Source organism: Myiozetetes cayanensis, unplaced genomic scaffold, assembly GCF_022539395.1.
Source record: "Myiozetetes cayanensis isolate MyiCay16 unplaced genomic scaffold, myiCay2020 scf26, whole genome shotgun sequence".
In the NCBI taxonomy this organism is placed as follows: domain Eukaryota; kingdom Metazoa; phylum Chordata; class Aves; order Passeriformes; family Tyrannidae; genus Myiozetetes; species Myiozetetes cayanensis.
The window spans coordinates 3289001-3308697 of NW_026087477.1; the positions used below are offsets into that span (position 1 = coordinate 3289001).

Sequence of the window (19697 nt, forward strand, 5' to 3'; positions counted from 1 at the left end):
CCTGACCCCGTGGGCGCGTGTGCGAGAGCTCGCGAGCTGTCCTTGACGCGGACGTCGCCGTTTTGCGTCTGCGTGGGAGCCTTCACTCAATTCTCCCTCCAGGCCCCGCCCCCTCCCTCCTCCCAGCGCCTGCGCACTGCGCGGTTTGTGCCCCCACCCCTCGGCGCGTCTCGCTCGCACCATTTTGTGCTGTAAACGCAAGGTTTGTCGCGGGGTTGGCTTGTTCTCCTGCGCGCTCGGACTCGAGGCGAAACATCGAAGGGGCCTTGATGGCGGAGAGTCAATCAGCGGCCGGACTGGGGGATTTCACATCCCTTGGCGGGGCCGCGGCTTTCGGCTCGGAACCCGAAACGCGGCGGCTGAGCGAGTTGCGAGTCATCGACCTGCGGGCCGAGCTCAAGCGCCGTAACCTGGACAGCGGCGGCAACAAGAGCGTTCTCATGGAGCGACTGAGGAAGGTGAGCGGGGAGGCTGCGGAAGAGGGGGAGGGGGGAAGCAGGCGGGAGATGCCATCCGGGTCCTTTGTCCCCGGCGCGCTTGGCGCGTGCGCGCTCGGGGCCGAAGCCGTGGTCGCCGGCGGCCCTGAGGGGAGCGGGGCTGCGGCCTCTGCCTGCACTGCGCCCCAGGGCCGGCCCCGGGCAGCCGCAGAGGGGTCGTTTGGCACCAGTGCGTCTACTTCCTCGCACCGCTACGGAGCCCGTGCCCTTGCGGGGAAGGGCAGCAGCCCCGCCGCTGCTTTGCTTCGTGACACTGCTTTATCGTGTGGGCCGCTTTGCCCGCGCCCCAGCCGCTCCATTGGAGCACTGCTTAGATTCCACTTGGCGGAATCCGAGATGGACCCGGCCTTCCCGTCGTTCCTTGACTCTGAGGTTCGCGCGACCTTCCCCGGTTTTCTCTCTCATTTACGTGGTCACACACATACGCGATTCTTCCCCCTGTCTTTTCTCATGCTTCTCTACACACTTCGCAGAATGGGTCAGGTTGGAAGGGATCACGGTGGGTTGTCTGGTCCATCCTCCCTGCTTCAGCAGGGCCATCCCAGAGCACATGGCACACGATTGCGTCCTGAGGGTTCTTGCATATCTCCAGTGAAAGAGATTCCACATCCTCTCTAGGAATGTTCCAGTGTTCAGTCCTTGCACAGGAAAGAATTTTTTCCTCGTACTCAGGTGGAACTTTGTGTGCATTAGTTTCTGCCCATTGTTTCTTGTCCTATTGCTTGGCACCACCACACTTCACCTGGCTCAGTATCTTCTGCCTGTCTGGAATGTATTTTTATAGACTTTCACGAGGCCAGAACAATATAGTTGGTCCTGACCCTTTGGTGGGTTCTAACAGGCCTGAACATTAAGAAAAGATTGCTGTCAGATGTGCCTGAGTTCCTGTAGCAGTCGCTGTCAGTTTTATACAGTTAAAGTACTTATTTGCTAATTAGGGAGCTTTTCACCCACACCAGTTTTATTGCTGAGCACAATATCATATGGTCTGGAATATCCCTTTGGGCAGCTGGAGTCGGCTGTCTACCTGTGACCCTTCCCAATTCCTTGTGTACCCCCAGCCCTTCGCTGGTGGGGCAGCAGGAGAAGCAGAGAAGGTCTTGACACTGGGTAACCATTGCTCAGTAATAACTAGAACATCTGTCCCCGTTTTATCAGCACTATTCTCAGCACAAATTCAAAATATAGTCTCATACCAGCTGCTGTGAAGAGAATTAACTTTCTCATCCAAAGCCAGTACAAATGCACACCAGCGAAGAATACAGTAGATGTCATACTGCTGTCTCCAATAGGCCATTGAGGATGAAGGAGGAGATCCTGATGAAATTCCTGTGGCCTCAGAACTGACCAACAAGAGAATTCCAAAAAGAACTAGCAAAGGTATGGTGTCTGGACACTTATATTTCCATTGTTTGCATGTAGCTAGAACCTAGCATACAAAGTTGATATGTTCTGTTTCATTAATTTTCAAAAAAAGTGCTTTTTACGTTATGGAAAACAGTAAAACTTTGTTGCATTAGTGAGCAATAAGAAGTTTAAATGATAATATGACGCCTCAACTGTACTTTGTTGGCAAGTCTTGAAACCTGTAGATGAAACTGTAAATTGCAGATGTTTCTGTACTTGCGACCATGAGTGTAGAATTGGGTCAGGTACAGAGCAAGCAGCTGCAGCATAAGCTCCTGTGGAAAGCTCAGTGTTTTAAATATGCTTTGCTTCCAAACATTGTGTGTACCGTGTTACACATGGCTTATTTTAATTGCTCACAACCAGTTCTTTAAAAATATGTTCTGGAGAGAAACGGGCTGTTAAAGATGCTTCTTTCAAGATAAAGGGCCTAAAAATAGAGAAAGAGCAGTTGTCTGAATAGCACTATGAGTTTGCTGGTGAAAGTGATGTGTGCATCTAGAATCTTAAAAGTGAACACTAATTCTAAATCAGTTTAATTAAGAGAAGTTTTTCTCCCTAACGATCTTCAAGTGTTATTTTTAAATGGAACACCTTCCTAGGCAGTGTTGTGTTTTTAGGTATTGAAGTGGAATGAGACTGCAGCTATAGAGAAATGTAACCATGCTACTTATAGTTCATGCTCATGTTTTGAGTGGCAAGTTGACCTTGGTTGTTTCCAGACAGACCCAGATTTCTGAATCAGTGTCTTAATGATTTCTTGTTGAAACAAACTCCGTGTTAGATAATTCACCACTGATTAAACACGTTACGAAATTTATTGCTACGTCTCACTGCAGCGATACTGTTTTTAGGAAGAAAACCAGAAGAAGAAGGTATTGAAGACAATGGTCTAGAAGAAAACTCTAGAGATGGGCAGGTAAGTTGAAATCATGATTGCAGTTACTAAGAATATGCATCATTTAGCCCACAATAAATACACATTTACCCTTTTTCTTTCTGTAGGAGGATATTGAAGCAAGTCTGGATACCTTGCAGGATATTGACATGATGGATATTAGTGTATTAGATGAAGCTGAAATAGATAACGGCAGTGCTGTGGACTGCGGAGAAGATTATAGTCCTGATAATATTCTCGATTCTCTGTCTGATAATAAAGACAATGTTGAAGCAGAAATGAAAGAACTTCCAGATCAGCTAACAGAAAACGAGGTGAGTAGAGGTCTTTGTAGTTTTTCAGAAGATACTTAGTAAGTATATGGGCACACGAACAAGTTATTTCAGTCCAGTGGAATATAGGACATGAAACGTGTTCTGAATTCTATTTGACGTTAACAGCTCCTATGTCATACTCTTTTAAGTGGTAAATATTCTTGGACTGATCAGAGGCTTGAAATATTCCCAGTGGATGGGTCATTGTCTTCATTACCTTGCAGCATCATCTTTACTTAACATGATAAGAACCTGGAACTGAAAGTACCGTATTAGTTTTCATGTTCACTTCCCATTTATATGTTATTTGTCTTGAAGTTTATATATACATATATCTAGCCATCTAGTTAGTTACATATACGGAGAGGGAGAGAAATATATTTTCAACTCACAGGCAATTTGGAAATATTTTCTGCAGAAATAATGCTCAAGTTTAAGGGAATTATGTCATTCTGCTTTGTCATAGAGATTAATAAAAGAAGAAGCAGAACTTCATTTGTTGCCCTGTTCTGACATTGCCAGGCTTTTGACTTGGTTTTGAGGGCAACTTGCAAACTCATTTACAGATAGCACAGTCTCCTTCTATTGAATGAACAGGGTAATGTATATGTTACATTCAGTGCTCAGATATTATCTTTCTTGGATCCTTGTGGGTTTTTTTTTCTTTTAGGCTGTTCACTCACAGAACATACTATCCTTCCTTGCCTCCTTAGGGTTCTTTTTCTTAATTATTTTAGACCTGCATATCTGTCTTGACTTTTTATCATTTACCTCCTGTCATGTGAAATGGGAGATTTTCTCACACCCTTTGTGTTTGATTGACCTGTCAGTGCCCCAGGACAGCTGAGACCCTTGTGCCCAAGCAGTCTGTGAGTGTCCCGTTACGGGGACCCTTGACTGGACAGTCTGGATCAGAGGGTGGTTCGACAGACCTGTTCCAGGTCATACGCCAACAGCGTGAGACAGACCCCCTCCCAGGTCTCTTCAGTCAAGTATGGTACTTGCTGCCAGCAACTGTTAGTGCCCTTGAAGGACTCACACTTAACAGTTTCTGGAATAACACTGTTAATATAATAGAAAATTGTGACAGGTTAAGGTTTGTGGATTGCTGGTGGTAGCATCTGGCTGCAAAGAAAAAGTAACGTACCAACAAACTCTAATTCCTAACAAAAGCTGGCTTGAGTTAATCGTTCAGTGGCACAATAAGGACCTTACCCGATAGACATCCCTATGGGAGAGAAGACAGGTCCCACCCTGTTACAATAGAGTCTTCCCTAGCTTTTCCCTATTTTTAGCTTACTTTTATACTATTTCTGCATTTAGGTGGAACTTGGGTGACTAGTCATACATCACGGCCAGAGGGAGGTAGTCATACCTTGGAGGTGGGTAATGTCAGTATTACATCTGAGGTCACCTTAGGGACAGAGGTGTGCATTTGTGATCTTGCCCCAGTTGCTGGTACAAGAAATACAGTAAGAAATCGTTCTTCTCCCTTGTTTGACAACTGTTCTGCAGTTGATCACCTGCCACCAAGTTCCCCCTCTTGCAAGGATTTCAGCAGAGCCTGGCCACGGTGTCTCCGTTCCACCCTCTGATCAAGACTGTCCATGAAGGGTCCCTGTAATGGGACACTGACAGGCTGGTCAGGCACAGGGGTCTTGGCTTTCCCAGGGCATTGACAGACCAAGCAAACACAAAGGGTTTGAGAAAATCTCCCCTTTCACGTGACACCTTGGAACACAGTCATTCCAAAGGCATCCAGTTAACCTGAAAGGCAATTTTGTGGTGTTCCATAGATTAAAGTTGTTGTGAGTCATGTAACCAATGAGCTTTGGTTGCATGTTACCATCAGCTGTTAAGGAAGGAAGGAAGATTTGGGGAGATATGTTTTGTTTTTGTAAAAGTAGAAACCTAAGTCAACCTTATTTGTAACTTGTTTTTTTATTTAGAAACTAAAGTTAAGAAGTGGGAAAATGGAGAAACACATTCAGTGACCACAGAAATGTGAAATAAATTTCTCCTCTAAATAAGAGTAACCTTGAAATAGACAATATCGTGTTGAAACTAAAATGAAAGGTAGTAAGAGAAAGATATTTAATCATCAAGAACGTTTATATGTTGCTGCTCGTTCTTGGCCAGAATTTGAAGTAGCAATTGAGACCTGTCAAATACTTAAAAATATTTCTGGTTTTCTTGATAGGGAAAATTAAATACAGGTGTATTCTCTGTAAGTTACTCTTGGTAAGAAATTATATAATTTCTTTTTTACTCTTTTAGGAAGATTATGATGAAATTGAAAACAATTTAGAAGCCGCCTCTGCTGATTTAATTGAAATGAAGGTAAATTAAAAATGTAGCTGTGTTTCAGATTGCTGTGTTATCAGTATGTTGTATTATTAGTATTCACTCTGTTCTCACACTAAAAAAAGAAAATGTGACTATGATATGAAATTATAATAGAATCCAAAACATACATGATCTTGCCCAGCATATAGTCTCTGAAATGAGAATGCCCTGTGGATTCTTCCTATTTTCCAGTCAGCTCTCAAGACTTCCTTCACTTTCATGGGAAAAAAAAATGATCTTGTACTGTTGATTTTTTCTTTTTCCCGCTGATTGTATAATATAGCAGCTGGGATTGTTTTTTCTCTGTAGTTGGTGTGGTAGTACATAAGGATACTTTATTGGTCTCTTTAAAATTCAAAGTTAGTTGTGAGAATGCAGTTGTGGCTGATATTTTGATTCAGTTTTCATGTGCCAGTAAAATTACTCATATAAAATACTCAGTTCCAGCGGATGGTGAAAAAAAGAGCTAGATGTAGTAGGTGAATTTGTGTAGTTTTCAATCTTCTGATTGGGCAGGGAGTTTCTGTTATTCTCTTTTAGAAAATACATTTTATAAAATCCTCATTCTGTATTGTTTTTTTTTTCCCAAACAGAAAATGGAGAAGCTACACTTGGAGCCAGGTACTGTTAAAGAAAAACATATTCCTGTCTTTTCGACTAATACTTTTTAAACCATTAACTATTAAAAAAAACAAGCAAAAACCCCTAATTTTCATTATCTTTATGATGGACAATCCAGATCATGCAGGGTCATAGAGATTGGAAACCCAATCATATCCCCAGATCTGTGAAGTGATGCTTGTCATCTTTGAAATACTTCCAGTGAAATGAAATGGTTTAAAAACCTGTTAAACTACATAAGTGGATTTAGAGAAGTTAATCACAGTTTAAAAACTAAATATACTACTTGTAAACAGATCTTGTGATATTGCATACACCTTAACTCTGTTACTAAGTAGAGGGCAGTGAAAGCAGTAAAAAGATATTCTAGGGCACTAAAATGTAAAGATTAGTTACTGGATACAGAAGAAAGAAGAGTTTCTTCATGGAAATTTCATACAGATACTTTTCACTTTCTGGACTGCAAAACACACTCATGCACCATCAGAAGATGCCCAGTTCTCATGTTGGACTGTCTGCTAAAAGAATTTCACAGAAATTTAAAAATTGAACTCTCAGTGCCTTGATACGTTCAGTTAAGCGTCTGGGACTCTGGAAGCTAACTAGAGAAGAAACAGAGCTGAACGATTTCATGAAGAATGTGGAGGATGAGCCAGAAGTTTTTTGTTAAATCTGTGGGGGCATTTTTCTTCCCTGTTATCGTTTGAGGGCTGATTTGGTAGTTTGTCAGAAAGCAGTTAGCGTAGTACTTTTAACACTGTGTACACTAGGGTTTTCCAATCTCTGTGTAGCTTAGAAGTTCTCTTGGTGTTAGTGTGGCAGCCATGCCAGTTCCACATTTGTGATTGCTGTATTTCCCTGGTGATTAAATCTTGTGCCATTCTATTCCTGTTAAATCCGTAGAAAATGAGAAAATACTCGACATTTTGGGGGAAACTTGTAAATCTGAAGTACTTAACGAAGAAACTTCCGAAGTGGAGCGGCCACATGCACAGGAAGCAAGTATCGTGGTGCCAGGCAAGAGGCTGGCGGAGGAAGAGGACGCTCTTGCTGCCGCTCAGTTGGAGGAAGATGCTTTAGATTTGGACAGCAAATCGGCACAAGCTATGGCAAGGAAGGAAGCAAAGCGTTTAGTTGTAGCAAAAGGGGAGACATGTGAACAGACACTAGAGGAAGAGAAGCCGGACTCTGAATCTTTAGTAGTAGAAACCCTAAGCGATCAGAGTAGCAAACGCTCCCAAGGCCTGGAAGCCTCTAGTGGGGAAACAGCGGCAAAAGGCGCAGGTCCCGAAGCCAAAGATAGCAAAGAAGATGCCAAGAGAACAGAAGACAAAGCTAATTCTGAGGAATCCCCTGCTACTAAAGAGTCCTCAGCCAGTGAGGGCGGTGATCAGAAAAAGAGGTTTGTTTTTTCTCCGTTATAGACCAGATGCTATCTTTTATCATTGGTCGTTAAGTGATGCGAATAAGCTGTTTCCTTCAATTGGCCACCGAGACTGATGAAATTGTAGCCTGTTCCTAAAGAGTGTGTTTTATTTCTTCATGTGCAGATATTTTTAATTTTTTTTTTAAACACAGTGGGTTTGATTTCTTTCCTGCCTCAACCTTCAAAGGTTGTTCTCCCAAATTACTCTTATTTGTAATCATCATCTTAGTGTAAGTCTGTTTAAGAATCTGACTTCGTTATTTCCTGTCAGATTTCTTAAGTATACAGAGGTGTGTTTTCATTTGCAACATATTTTCTGGTAGGTATTTAATTTTAGCTTTTTTCATAATTTATATTAAGTCACTTTTGTTTCTGACTTTAATAATGTGGTGTTTTGTCTCTAGCCCTGTTGAGGACAGAGATGCAAAGATAACCTCAAAAGATGAGAAAGGTATGTTTGTTTTCAAAAATAGAACTTTAATGGTTGCTTGGATAAGTACTGGATGCGGTATTTCAGCAGGAAAAGCATAGCAGTCTGCTGTTGTTAAATAGTATAAATTCACCTCTTTCTGGATTTTCTTTATTCATACAAAAATAATTATTTTCCTTTTATGCATTTTTTAAGAATGTTTGCATTGCACTGTTTTGTTTGTAACTTGATTTTTAAAGATATACATTAGTACATGGCAAATATGTCTTTTATGGCACTGAAGGTGCTTACTAACAGCTGTTAGTGAGTCAAGAACCTTTTGCAATTGTTTTTGCTTTACTATACACTTATGATTCTTTATACTGTCTTCTGTTTTGCTGAAGTAATTTGGAGGATCTAGTATTCACATACTAGAATGGCACAAAAACTTACAGCTTCATGTTTTCTTCAAATTTGATTTTATTAAATCTTTGTCCATGCAAAACCTATTTGTGGTGCAAATGCGCATCATAAGCAAGAAAAAAATTTCTTGATCAGCAGTCATATGTCTTCTCCTTCTTCTCCTTTTGCTTCTTCCTTTTAATACATCAGGCATCTGAGTCTTTGCAGCTCACCCCACCTTTCTGTTCTCTTCTACCTGACCAGGGCAGAAAATTTACAACTGACTGTCAACATAATTTTTACACACTGCAGGCAGGTAGTTCAACACTTTTAATAATGAACAAAAAACTCATTATGAGGTCTGTCTACTGATTGGACAGGAAGAATTTGTTTGGGTTTAGTTGGGTTTTACAACACAGACTCAACTCAGCATCAGCTGATTTTTCCAGGATCTGGGGTTATACCTATTTGTGCAAGCTACTTGGACCTCACCGTGAGCTTCATTAGCATCTTCTCACCCTAAAGTCTGTAGTCTTGTGTTCTCTTATTTCAGAATATTTATAAAGTGTTTTGTGCATGCTGTTGCTTACCTGAGAACTTAGGTATAATTTTTTTTTGGACTGAGAAAACTCTTCTTTAACTTTGCATTCAAAACAGCCAAAACCTGAGTGTCTGATAACCACCTTGGTCCTGCATACCTTTCTTCAAAGGATGTGGTGTGTTCTGTAACATTGGGTTTAATCATTTTCTGAATTAGTAAACAGCAGTGGGGAGAGGCAGCTACTTGACTATGTGACATTCTCTACATATAGAGCAAAATGATTGAGCCAGGATTCTGGTGCCAGTGTAACTGCAGGTAGTCATTTTGAAATCATAGAAGTGATGTGGAGTAGAATCATGAAAGCCTATGGCTCAGCTCTTTAAAACACCAAGACAGTGTACCTCCCATGTGTTTGCATGCATGATATACCTTAGTCCAGGCACTTCTTGAGATAGATGAGGGCAGGTATATATCTGTTCTCTTTTATACAAAAGACCTCTTTTTTGTTTGTTGTGGGTTTTTTTGTGGTTTTTTTTTTTTAAGATATTGATGCAAATGATTGCATCCTTCCCTAGGAAACTTGTATAAATATTAACAACTGTGATCTCAGTGCTAAGCTCATGCTTGTGACAATAACAGAAGTTATCAGGAAGTAAAAGATGGAAAGACATAAATTAAATAGCATTTTGGAAAGGTTCTGGAAAAAATACCTTCCCTCAATAAAAGCAATTCTGTGGAATTCCATATATCACCAAAAAATAATAAGGCATATGGAAGCAGATAGCTGGAGTGAAACCTGCTTCCCTCCATTCATTGAAGCCTTGGAACTGAACACTGCCAAGATTGATAAAAGGACAATAAAGACACTTCAAAGGAGACTGGAAACAGTATCCTTACCTAAGTGCTTTATGCTGAAGTGCGAACACTAAAACTTTGAGTACAGGTCAAACACTTTTTAATCACTAAACGTTGGGTTTTCAGACTCTACAAGTTCATAAGTAATTAATATTCCTCTTTCTAGTTCAGATGCAAAATTGGATGGGTGTCCTATAGTTCTTGCATGGTTAAAACAAGCTAGGTCTTTTCAAACTCCTGTTAATAAAGTCAGACTTCGTATTTGAACTGTGGGATATGTGTGGGCAGAAATAGGAGAGCAGTTTTCTTGGTTTTTTAATGGTGAATGTCTTTCCTTGAGAGGTATAGTTATTCTGCATCTCATCATCGTTCCTTTGGAGTTCAGAAGATAAGGAGGGCAAGACATGAGCATAAATGATTGCTAATAATTCTTGCAGATCTTCTGTCTTTTCTAGTTAGTGGAAAGTTACTGTTGATCCAGGTACATTTTGAAATGCCTCAATTACTTCAGTGGTGCCCTGGTCGAGTTGCTTTCTTGACGAATGATATAACGTACTTCTGTATCAACACTTGTAGTTCCATCCAAGTTTTGGGACTTGTAATGCTACTTGCTTTCAGGAATGCAAATCATGGGAGGAGAATGTTACACGTTGCATTTCACTTGCTCTGTGATATTAAAAAATTAAAAATTTGTGATACTGCTCCTTTTTAATTCAGAAGTAGTTGTTAATTAGGATTTGGGGTATGTTCTGGTTTTTGTTTTCCTAATTAGGTCGCACTGCTAGCGGTTCTGGTAGAAACTTCTGGGTGAGTGGACTGGCTTCCACTACCAGGGCTACAGATTTGAAGAATCTGTTTAGCAAGTATGGAAAGGTAAGGGATTATTTTTGTTTGGTTTGTTGTTGGGTTTTTTTTGCTTGAAACTCTTAATGAGACTTCTTAAGCTCCTGTCACTGAAAGTACCGGTGAAAGGAATCCAATTATCAAAAATATTGTGGGATATCAAGTTAAAAATTTTGGAAGTACACACTGAGTGACTGAGGGTTTTTTATTCGGTTGCTTTCTTCCAAAAAAACCATGAAATTCAATTTGCAGTCCTTTATTTGAAACAGTCAATAACTGTTTAAACATACTTTTGCCTCCTGTGCAGTAGTATAGTATCTTTACCCATTGAAAATTCACGGTCAGTGGTGAATTTAATGCTTGTAAAAGACTCCCTTAGGACTTGGTAAAATATGCAGTAAGTGTTGAAACACAATTATTTGGGAATATCTTAAGAATTGCCCTGGTATCTGAAGTTTTATTTTTATGTAGGGTTGGCAGTTGCTTTAAAAAGCACTTGTTTGGATAGCTTGGGATATCAGGAGGTGTTGTTTTATTTCGTTGGCAAGGGAGGTCCTGCTGTTATTAATGACAGACAAAATGGCAAGTTAAATCTTCCTGTCAGTTGGAAAAGTGAAAGAGCTAGTTTAATAGAAGACTTAAATCAAAGACAACAGTAAGGATTCTTGTAAGACCTTCGAAGCCTGTTTAAAAGATCTAAAAGTTTTTACTATCAGGAGACTGTAGTAAAAGAAAACTGTATGTGCAAGCAATCTGCCATTGAATGTTTTACCAGTGAAAATACTCTGGAACTTAAATATGACCTTACAAATAGGTACAAAAATGGATTAAGTGTAGCAAAGCTTTGAGTTTTTCTGCAGGTCACGAGACTAGTAAAACCCTTTTAATCCTTCTCATAACAATAAAAATGCAATGCTTTCCTTCCATTTATTTGCTTAGAATTCCCTCTGGTAACCTAGAACATTGATCATAGAGATGTGCCACCAAATTTTAAATGTAACTAACTAAAATCTAAGCGACAGCAAACCTAGTATTTGCCTCTAGATAGATGCCATAGTAACATTTAGTCATTTAAATAAAATGACAATTATTTTCTTTAGGGTATTAGCAGAGGCAAAGCTTTCTAGAAGTAAATGTACATGTGCAATAAATCAAATGCTTGGAAGTAGGTTCTTCATTCAGGTGTACTTTAAAATACGACACTTCTGTGAAATATGGTTGATTTCTGTAATGCAAAGTGAGCTGTATTGGATATATGAGCATAAGTAAACACCATTTATGTGGACTTTTTCAAGCTCTACTTTTTGAGGAAACCTCCTGTTTCTTAAAGAAGATAGCAGATAACATGCTTGGTCTGCCTACATGCTGACATGTAAGCATTTTTTTGAGGGAAGATGGGATTTAGGAGTTGAGCTAGCATTAGCATGTATGTGGAAATCGGCTTAAAAACTTCTATTGTTTTTTAATCTTTTATACTTGAACAAAGTGGTGGTGTTTATGTAAAGTTAGGCGCCTTTTTTTTTTTTTTTTTTCTTGTTGTCCCCTTGTGGTCTTTCTCCAGAAAAGAATTCAGTCTTTGGCTCCCATCTGTTGATGCAACTTTTGTAGTGTTCCACTGACAACAGAAGCATCGTTGCAACACTCGTTTGTGTTTGTTAATCTCTTAACAGCAGAAGTTTCCTGAATGATAATGGGCAGGAATTAAAAAGGGTAGAAAGTGGAGTTTGCAGTTCTTGCTCGTTACAGTGAGTGTAACACATCTTTATTTTGGAAAGGTGGTGGGTGCAAAAGTGGTCACCAATGCTCGCAGTCCTGGTGCTCGCTGCTATGGCTTTGTTACAATGTCTACTGCCGAGGAAGCAACCAAATGTATCACCCATCTCCACAAAACAGAGTTACATGGGAAAATAATTTCTGTAGAAAAAGTGAGTACTTATCCTCAAAGATACCAAGTTCCCATCAGATTGTACAAATGATCGAGACCACATTCTCAGCTGATCATGTGCAAAATAAATTTCAGGCAAAAAATGAACCTGCTGGGAAGAAGACAAGTGAAAAAAAAGAGAATGAAGCAAAGAGAGAAACAGTCAGTGAGAGGTACTGTTCTAAAAATTCTCTGTCCGAAGGTGTTTTGCTGTTCTTCAGTCTATGTTGATGTCAGGGAAAACCAAGTTACAGTAAGAGTAAAAATTTTCTGTGGCAAACATTCAAAAAGAGGAGTACGTGCATTTTTTAATTTTTTTCTACTTCTTATCAACAGATAAACTTCTGTTGATGTTCAGTGCCTAGTTTAACATGTCTCTGTTATGTGCTTTAAGGTTTCAAGCATACCTTTTAATTTAGCTGTATTTGGGTTTTAGTAACAACTGTGGTGCTTTCATGTCTTAAATCTATAGGAAAGACCATTTGAGGGTTTGATCTGTATGTCACTGTTTCTTCATTACTTTTTGTCTCTCGTTGGAATAGGGTCTCCTCCAGTGATGGTGGTCACAAACAGTTAAAAGAGAGTTGTCCAAGATCCTGTTTCCAGAACGTGTTCCTCTTCAGCACTATGCTTTTTCTCTCTGGCATTACTGAAAGTAGCTGAATAAGACACTAGGAGAGTGAATAAGACACTTAAGACCTTTGCTTCAGTTGTCTTCTTGAGGCATAATTTCTGTTAAATGCTATTTGCTGAGAACTTTTTGCTTTTATTTCACCTAGTTGCCTGACAAAAACAGTTCACATTGGCACTTCTTTAATTGTCACGTTGTCTAAGAAACTTTGTGGGTATTAAGTTTATCATAGTGTGATTTTTTTCCTCATTCTTCCAGTTGAGAAGCCTGAATCAAGTGTTCTGACAACTGCACAGGATGGTCTGGATGTCTTGTTTTCTGGTATTGGATGTTGTGGAAGGAAACATTCGGAAATCTAATTATGACTGTTATCACATCAGAATTCTACCTTTTTAGTGTGTTGCTAGCATTCTGCTTAAATTTCCTTTTCTCTTAGTCTGTGTTAGTCTAATCTATATCTAATATCTAATCTATATCTATCTATAGACCTGGCAGTGGTAAAAGGGACGAAAAATCTGACCAAAAAGATGATCCTAAAAAGATAGAAGACAAAGATGAAAAGGAAAAAAAAGATAAAGATGAACAGAAGTCTGGTTCATCAGATCAACCAAAAACTATTAAGTCAGGTAATTTGGCTATTCTTGTTTCATAGAGTAAAATATATTTTGATGTATGAATATTTAATTTTAGGTAGTTCTTTCCAAAGAACTGCCAATGTTCTAGGATTGGTTTTGATTCTTAGTTGGAAATCCAGAGTGTACAAGGGGGAGGGTGTTTTGAGGAGGGAGACGTCTGACAGTTTGTCATCCTTGAAAGAAGCACTTGGAGTAGGTGTAGTGAAATAATTAGTTTTGAAGAGAGGGTTAAATGTCCATTTTCACATTTTAGAGAACATAACTTCTAGCACAGCAATGAGTTTGGTGTAGGTTGTGTAGTTTGATTGGTTTTTTCCACCTCTGATTTATTTAGGAAGTAAAGGAACAGAGAGAACAGTAGTAATGGATAAATCCAAAGGAGAACCTGTTATTAGTGTGAAAACATCAACTACATCAAAAGACAGAGTGAGTAATGTTTCTGTGTGGGAAACATTTTCCTTAGAAACAAATACTGAATCCTGCTAGGCTACATGTAACCCACACTTGTCTTGCCAGTTTGTCCAATTAGAGTTTCTTTAACATGGATTTACATCTTAATTAGTAAAATACCTTTTGCTTGGCTGATACTATATTCAGCAGTCAAATCCTGCGAAACAAATGTGGGAAGGTATTGCTGTGTTAATACATAGCGTGTCTGTAATGTTAAAAAAATAACAGCTTTTTTGAGAAACGCAGGGACCAAGCTTTCAGATATGATATGTACAAATGGAAACAGAGCTTAGAGTATTGTTTGTAATAGTTGTCCTTTAATAAATTAAGTTTCTCTACTTCAATATTAAATACAGAGCATTAAGAGCCAGGATCGCAAATCAGAGAGCAGAGAGAGACAAGGCATTGTGCCATTTGACAAAATTAAAGCACAGCGAAAAATGAGGGAGGCAGAGCAGCGCCGGTAAGAGCAACTACTAAATTGTTTGACATTTTTTACCCTATAACGCATGTTTTATTTTCATTTTGATTAAAATGACTAAGAGATAAGAGGATTTCAGGGTTTTTTTTCACTTGTAACTTGTTAAATGTTTCTGGGTCACATATCTATTGAACTTAATTCAGGTATTTATTTTGGGTGGGATTTTATTTTTGTTTTCATGATGTTTAATACAGGATAAGGGTGATAATGGCCATCCTTCAAATTCCTTGCTAAAACTGTGACTTGAATTCCATGTTTTCCACACATTACAAAACTTTGATTCCTCACCTAAAAGTACTTGAATTAGCCAGGAGGAAAATGCTTTTGTCGTTTTTAATGGAGAGGAAGAAGTTTGTCTCTCATAGTTAGATTTCTGAGCTTGAGTGAAGTCATTATCCAGCATACCATTCTGGCTTTCTTGGCAAAAATAAAATATTCTTCACAGATACTTTATTTCAGTATAAGAAATGAGCTATGGGCATTTGGATTCAAATTCCCCTGACCATATAGAATTATTTGCCCCCACAGGTGGGTTTTGTGGGAGTAATATGATCAGTCTCTTAAAACAAGTAATTCCTGTGTATGCTGAGTGTCTTCCCTCCATGCCCTCCCTCCTACACCCTTCCCAGGTATAATTTCAAGGAGCTGAACAGTCACTGTGCTATTAATTTTTAACACTTCTTTCTCTCTCTTTTTCTTTTTAACTTCCTTTGTTGAAGTATTACATCCGTAACCTTTTGTTTCTGTTAAAATAGCACACGTGAGCGTCGGGAGAGACAGCAGCACCTACAGACTATCCGTGAACGAGAAGAAAGGGAGAGGCTTGAGATTGCTCGTGAGAGACTGGAAATTGAAAGGCAGCGTCTTGAACGAGAACGGATGGAAAGGGAAAGACTGGAAAGAGAACGAATGCACATAGAGCATGAAAGGAGAAGAGAACAAGACCGCATTCAGCGAGAAAGAGAAGAGTTGCGGCGCCAGCACGAGCAACTGCGCTATGAACAGGAACGCCGCTCTGCAATGAGGAGACCATATGACATAGATGGCAGGTAAAGCCAGCAAATACAGATTATGCAAGTGGAAGACTTTGCTACCAGGTTCTGTCTCATCGGCCTGGGCTATAAAAAGCCATACTTACGCTCTCAGCTTCCATCAGTCAGCAGTTGTTGATTGCGTTGAGCTGACTGTGTTTAAGAGCCCTAGTCAGTCTGTCCTCTCTTAATTTTTTTCAACTCCATTTTGAACTTAATTACCCTTCTTTTAGTTTGCACTAGTTTGCACTTTAGTTTGGAAGGAGGAACAATATTAAAAATCATTATCTGGACTAAAGTGAGTACATTTTTTTCTCAGGAGGGATGATCCGTACTGGCCAGAGGCAAAACGAATGGCCATGAATGATAGGTATCACTCAGATTTCAGTCGCCAGGATCGCTTCCATGACTTTGATCACAGAGATCGCGGTCGTTACCAAGAGCATTCAATAGACAGGTTGGTGTCTTACCTCCAGCAATACCTCCCAGTATTGCCTGAAATTGAAAGACAAAAACTATTTAATGTCACGTTTTGCTGCCTTTACTGTGTGCATGGTTTGCACTTTATTTTTCAAGTGTAGTTTAGTGGCTATGGACCTTTTCATCTATAACCATGAAGAGATCTCTATTGTACCATGAGTTGAAGCTTCTGGCAGGCTTGTTCAGAGTTTTTTTACAATGCTGTTTCACATACTTGTAGGATTCTGAAAAATTTCTAAATAATTTGAAGGCACCTAGCATTTTAACAAGAATATTCTGGTTTATACCTCAGGACTAATTGGTTTTCCAGGAATCCAAAATGTGCCTTGGTTTCCATATATTCCAGCTGTTTGTGTCTTTTGTAGATGTTGGCACTATGAGGAAGCAAGATTTTTCATCTGTGTTTATAGATAGATGGATTTTTATAAACTGCCGTATGTTTTACTACCACAATCTGATTCTAATTGTCTGCTTGTAGGAGAGATGGATCAAGGACAATTATGGGAGATCGGGATGGACAAGTGAGTTGCTTTATAGAGCTACAGAAACATCTTAACATCTTATAACCTGTTTTTTTATAGTGTGTGTCAGATTAAATTTCAGTAGTTGAGAATTACATGATATCTCCCAAAATACATATCAGGAATCAGAGTATCTTGTTTACTTCAATGAGATGAAATTCAATTCAAAGACTTATTATAAAAGATATAGTTATTCTGATAGAAATCAAAACAAGTGAATTGTTTCAAAATAGAGCATTCCAAAAGATGGCGTAGAAGAGGCAGAGGAGCAAAGTACACCTCTATAAGGTTATGTGGAAATAACAGCAAAATTAGTAGAGATGTTTACACTTTCTGAGGGCTGGGAGAAAGACCTTCAGGGCACATTCAAGCAGTGAGAGATAAAGAGTCAGGGAATGCTCAAGTGCCCGTTACTGATGGTTAAACTGTGAGATTTGGAGGGACCTGGATAGTCTGGAGAGTTGGGCAGAGGGCAATATCATTAGGTTCAACAACAGGAAATGCGAAAAGTCCTGCTTTTGGGGAGGAATAACCTTGTGCAGCGATACATGCTTGGGACCAACCAGACCAAAAGCAGTTCTGCAGAGAAGGACCTTGGTGCTGTGGTGGAGAGGATGCTGATAATGAGTCAGCATTGCACCCTCCTGGCAAAGAAAGCCAGTAGCATCCAGGGAAGCAATTAGGAAAAGTATTGCTAGAAGGTCAAGGCCTTTTTACTCAGCACCTGTCTGGTGTTCTGTGCCTAGTGCTGGGCTCCTTGGTACAAGAAGCTTATTGGAGTAAGTGCAGTAGGGCCTAGAGAATCTTCTGTATGAGGAGAGCTGGGACTGTTGAGCAAGGAGAAGAGAAGGCTGATCAATGGGCATTAATACCTCATAAGAGAGAGGATATTGAAAGGATGTAGCTAGGTGCTGCTCAGTGGTGCCCACCAACAAGAGAAGAGTCAATGAGCACAAACTTAAACACGTGAAATTCCATCTAAAGACAATACAAATCACCTTTATCTGTGAAGGTGGTCAAATGCTGGAACACGGAGAATTTGGCTCTAGCTGTGAGGAAACTTAAAACCCAGGGGAAGAATCTTCTAGGCAGCATGCCCTGGCTGATTCTGCTTGAGCAGGAAGGGTTGGACTAGATGATCTCAGGAGGTCCCTTCCATCCTAAATGATTCTGAGATTGAGTAATTACAGCTGAGCAGCTTTAAGCAATTAAGTCTGTTTTGTGCAGTCCTGTAAGCGTTCCTTGCCTTTTAGCATTACCCAGATGAGCGCCATGGAGGACCAGACCGTCACTCACGAGACTCTCGAGAAAGTTGGGGTAGCTACGGATCTGACAGAAGAATGAGTGAAAGTAGAGGGATACCCCCACAGTCACGGTTAGTACACGTAACTAAAAACTACATTTTCTTGTGCATCAAAGGAATATTTCCATATGTGGAAGTAGGACTTTTTGGAAGTACAGTTCTTTTTTTCCAACATTAACTCCAAGTGTGTTGGATGGACTGCGAGTAGCTCATTCAGTTTGCCTTGTCCATCAAAACATGCATCTTGGCATGAATTTTTTTTTGATAACCACACATCTTTAAGTCTTCATGCTTTCAATTGATTTTAACTAACATTTCTATCAAAGCTTGCTATTATCAGGATAGTGGTTCTTCCCTGATACCTTTTTTCATATCTGTCATCTTACTTGGTTTGAGCAGAAGGATTCTACTGAGATTTGACTTAACAGATAGCAGTATAAGATTGCATGCACCTTGGTAAAGTATTTGAGTAGGTTTGTGACTTAGTTTCTATACTTGAATCTATTTTGTGTACTCAGACTAATGTGAGAAGATACGAATTTCATACCTTCACAGGGATGGACGTGACTGGGGAGATCACAGTCGAAAGTTTGAAGGACATCAAGATCGTTCCTGGCAGAGCAGTGTGGATGGAGGAATGATAGGACGGGATCATGAGAGATGGCAAGGTATGGTTCTTGCACAACAATTCATTAGTTGTGCTATGTAAAGAAGAAGAATTACAGGCATTATTACTGAAGTAAAACTATTACTGTAGATATAAAGGAAGCATTTGAATTTTTTTAGGTGGAGGTAGAGGGAGACCCGGCCATGTGATGCATCGTGGAGGCATGTCAGGGTAAGAACTTCGAAAGGAGAGAATGTTTGTTTTCCTTTTAAAGGACATTTCTTCTAAATAGAAACTGGCCAAAGAAACACTGTATGGGAGTATTGGCTTTTTAATTCATTACTTAAATGTCAAGGAATAATAAAATATTCCCATAGGTTTCATGTAGTGCATCTAATGGAAGAGTGAAAAATCAGACAAAAAACTGTAGAGGAACACCCATACTAGCAATCTGATCTGACTAGCAACAGAGTCACAAGAGAACATTAAAATGTCTCAATCACTTTCTAGGCGTGGCAGTTTCATGCAAGGTGGCAATCAAAGTCAGATCATGCATGGAGGAGGAATGCAAGGAGAAGGATTTGCTGGCCAGGAGAGAGCAAACAGACCGAATGATCCTCGTTTCAACCGTCGCTACTGATTGTGTTTAATTTTTAATGCAAGGTGGCAAGTGAAACAAATCTGTTACCCGGGGTTACCATTAATTGTAACTTATGGGCTACTGTAATTTTTTTTAAGCTGCTGCCATATTATGTCACTCAATCCAATGTGAATTCATTTGTTTTGTAAGGTGGTGTTCATATCCCATTTAAAATGTTTGTTAATGAAGCATTCCATTTTGCATAAATAAACGCCAGTTTACAGTTAATTGCTTTGTTTCAGCAGTCCCTGTAAAACTAATTTATTTAGCTGTATGTTAAACCATGTAACTTTGTTTCAAAGATGAAGTGTCAAAATGCCTTACAGCTGTCCTTTTGCACTTTCAGTTGCACATAACTCCCAGAAATACACTGAAATACTGTGTTAACTTAGACCTGGCAAAATTAACTAGCCTACTAGCCACCAGAAGAGAATC

At 39.6% G+C, this 19697-nt stretch overlaps 1 protein-coding gene across 2 annotated transcripts; it reads left to right on the forward strand.

The window, feature by feature from the left end:
- Positions 1-147: 147 nt before the first annotated feature.
- On the forward strand, positions 148-19490 carry LOC126643155 (scaffold attachment factor B1-like). 2 transcript variants are annotated; one of them, XM_050321341.1, is made up of 21 exons: positions 148-458; positions 1790-1877; positions 2744-2823; positions 2910-3116; positions 5394-5456; positions 6056-6083; positions 6987-7485; positions 7914-7960; positions 10489-10589; positions 12335-12484; positions 12580-12656; positions 13601-13740; positions 14084-14175; positions 14556-14662; positions 15436-15729; positions 16031-16168; positions 16670-16712; positions 17966-18087; positions 18571-18683; positions 18802-18853; positions 19133-19490. In XM_050321341.1, the coding sequence occupies exons 1-21, from the start codon at positions 270-272 to the stop codon at positions 19260-19262; spliced, it is 2760 nt and encodes a 919-aa protein (XP_050177298.1). In that variant the 5' UTR covers positions 148-269; the 3' UTR covers positions 19263-19490. The 2 variants fall into 2 exon arrangements, with proteins under 2 accessions (XP_050177298.1, XP_050177299.1); XM_050321342.1 differs by having other exon boundaries at positions 2759-2823.
- Positions 19491-19697: the final 207 nt, after the last annotated feature.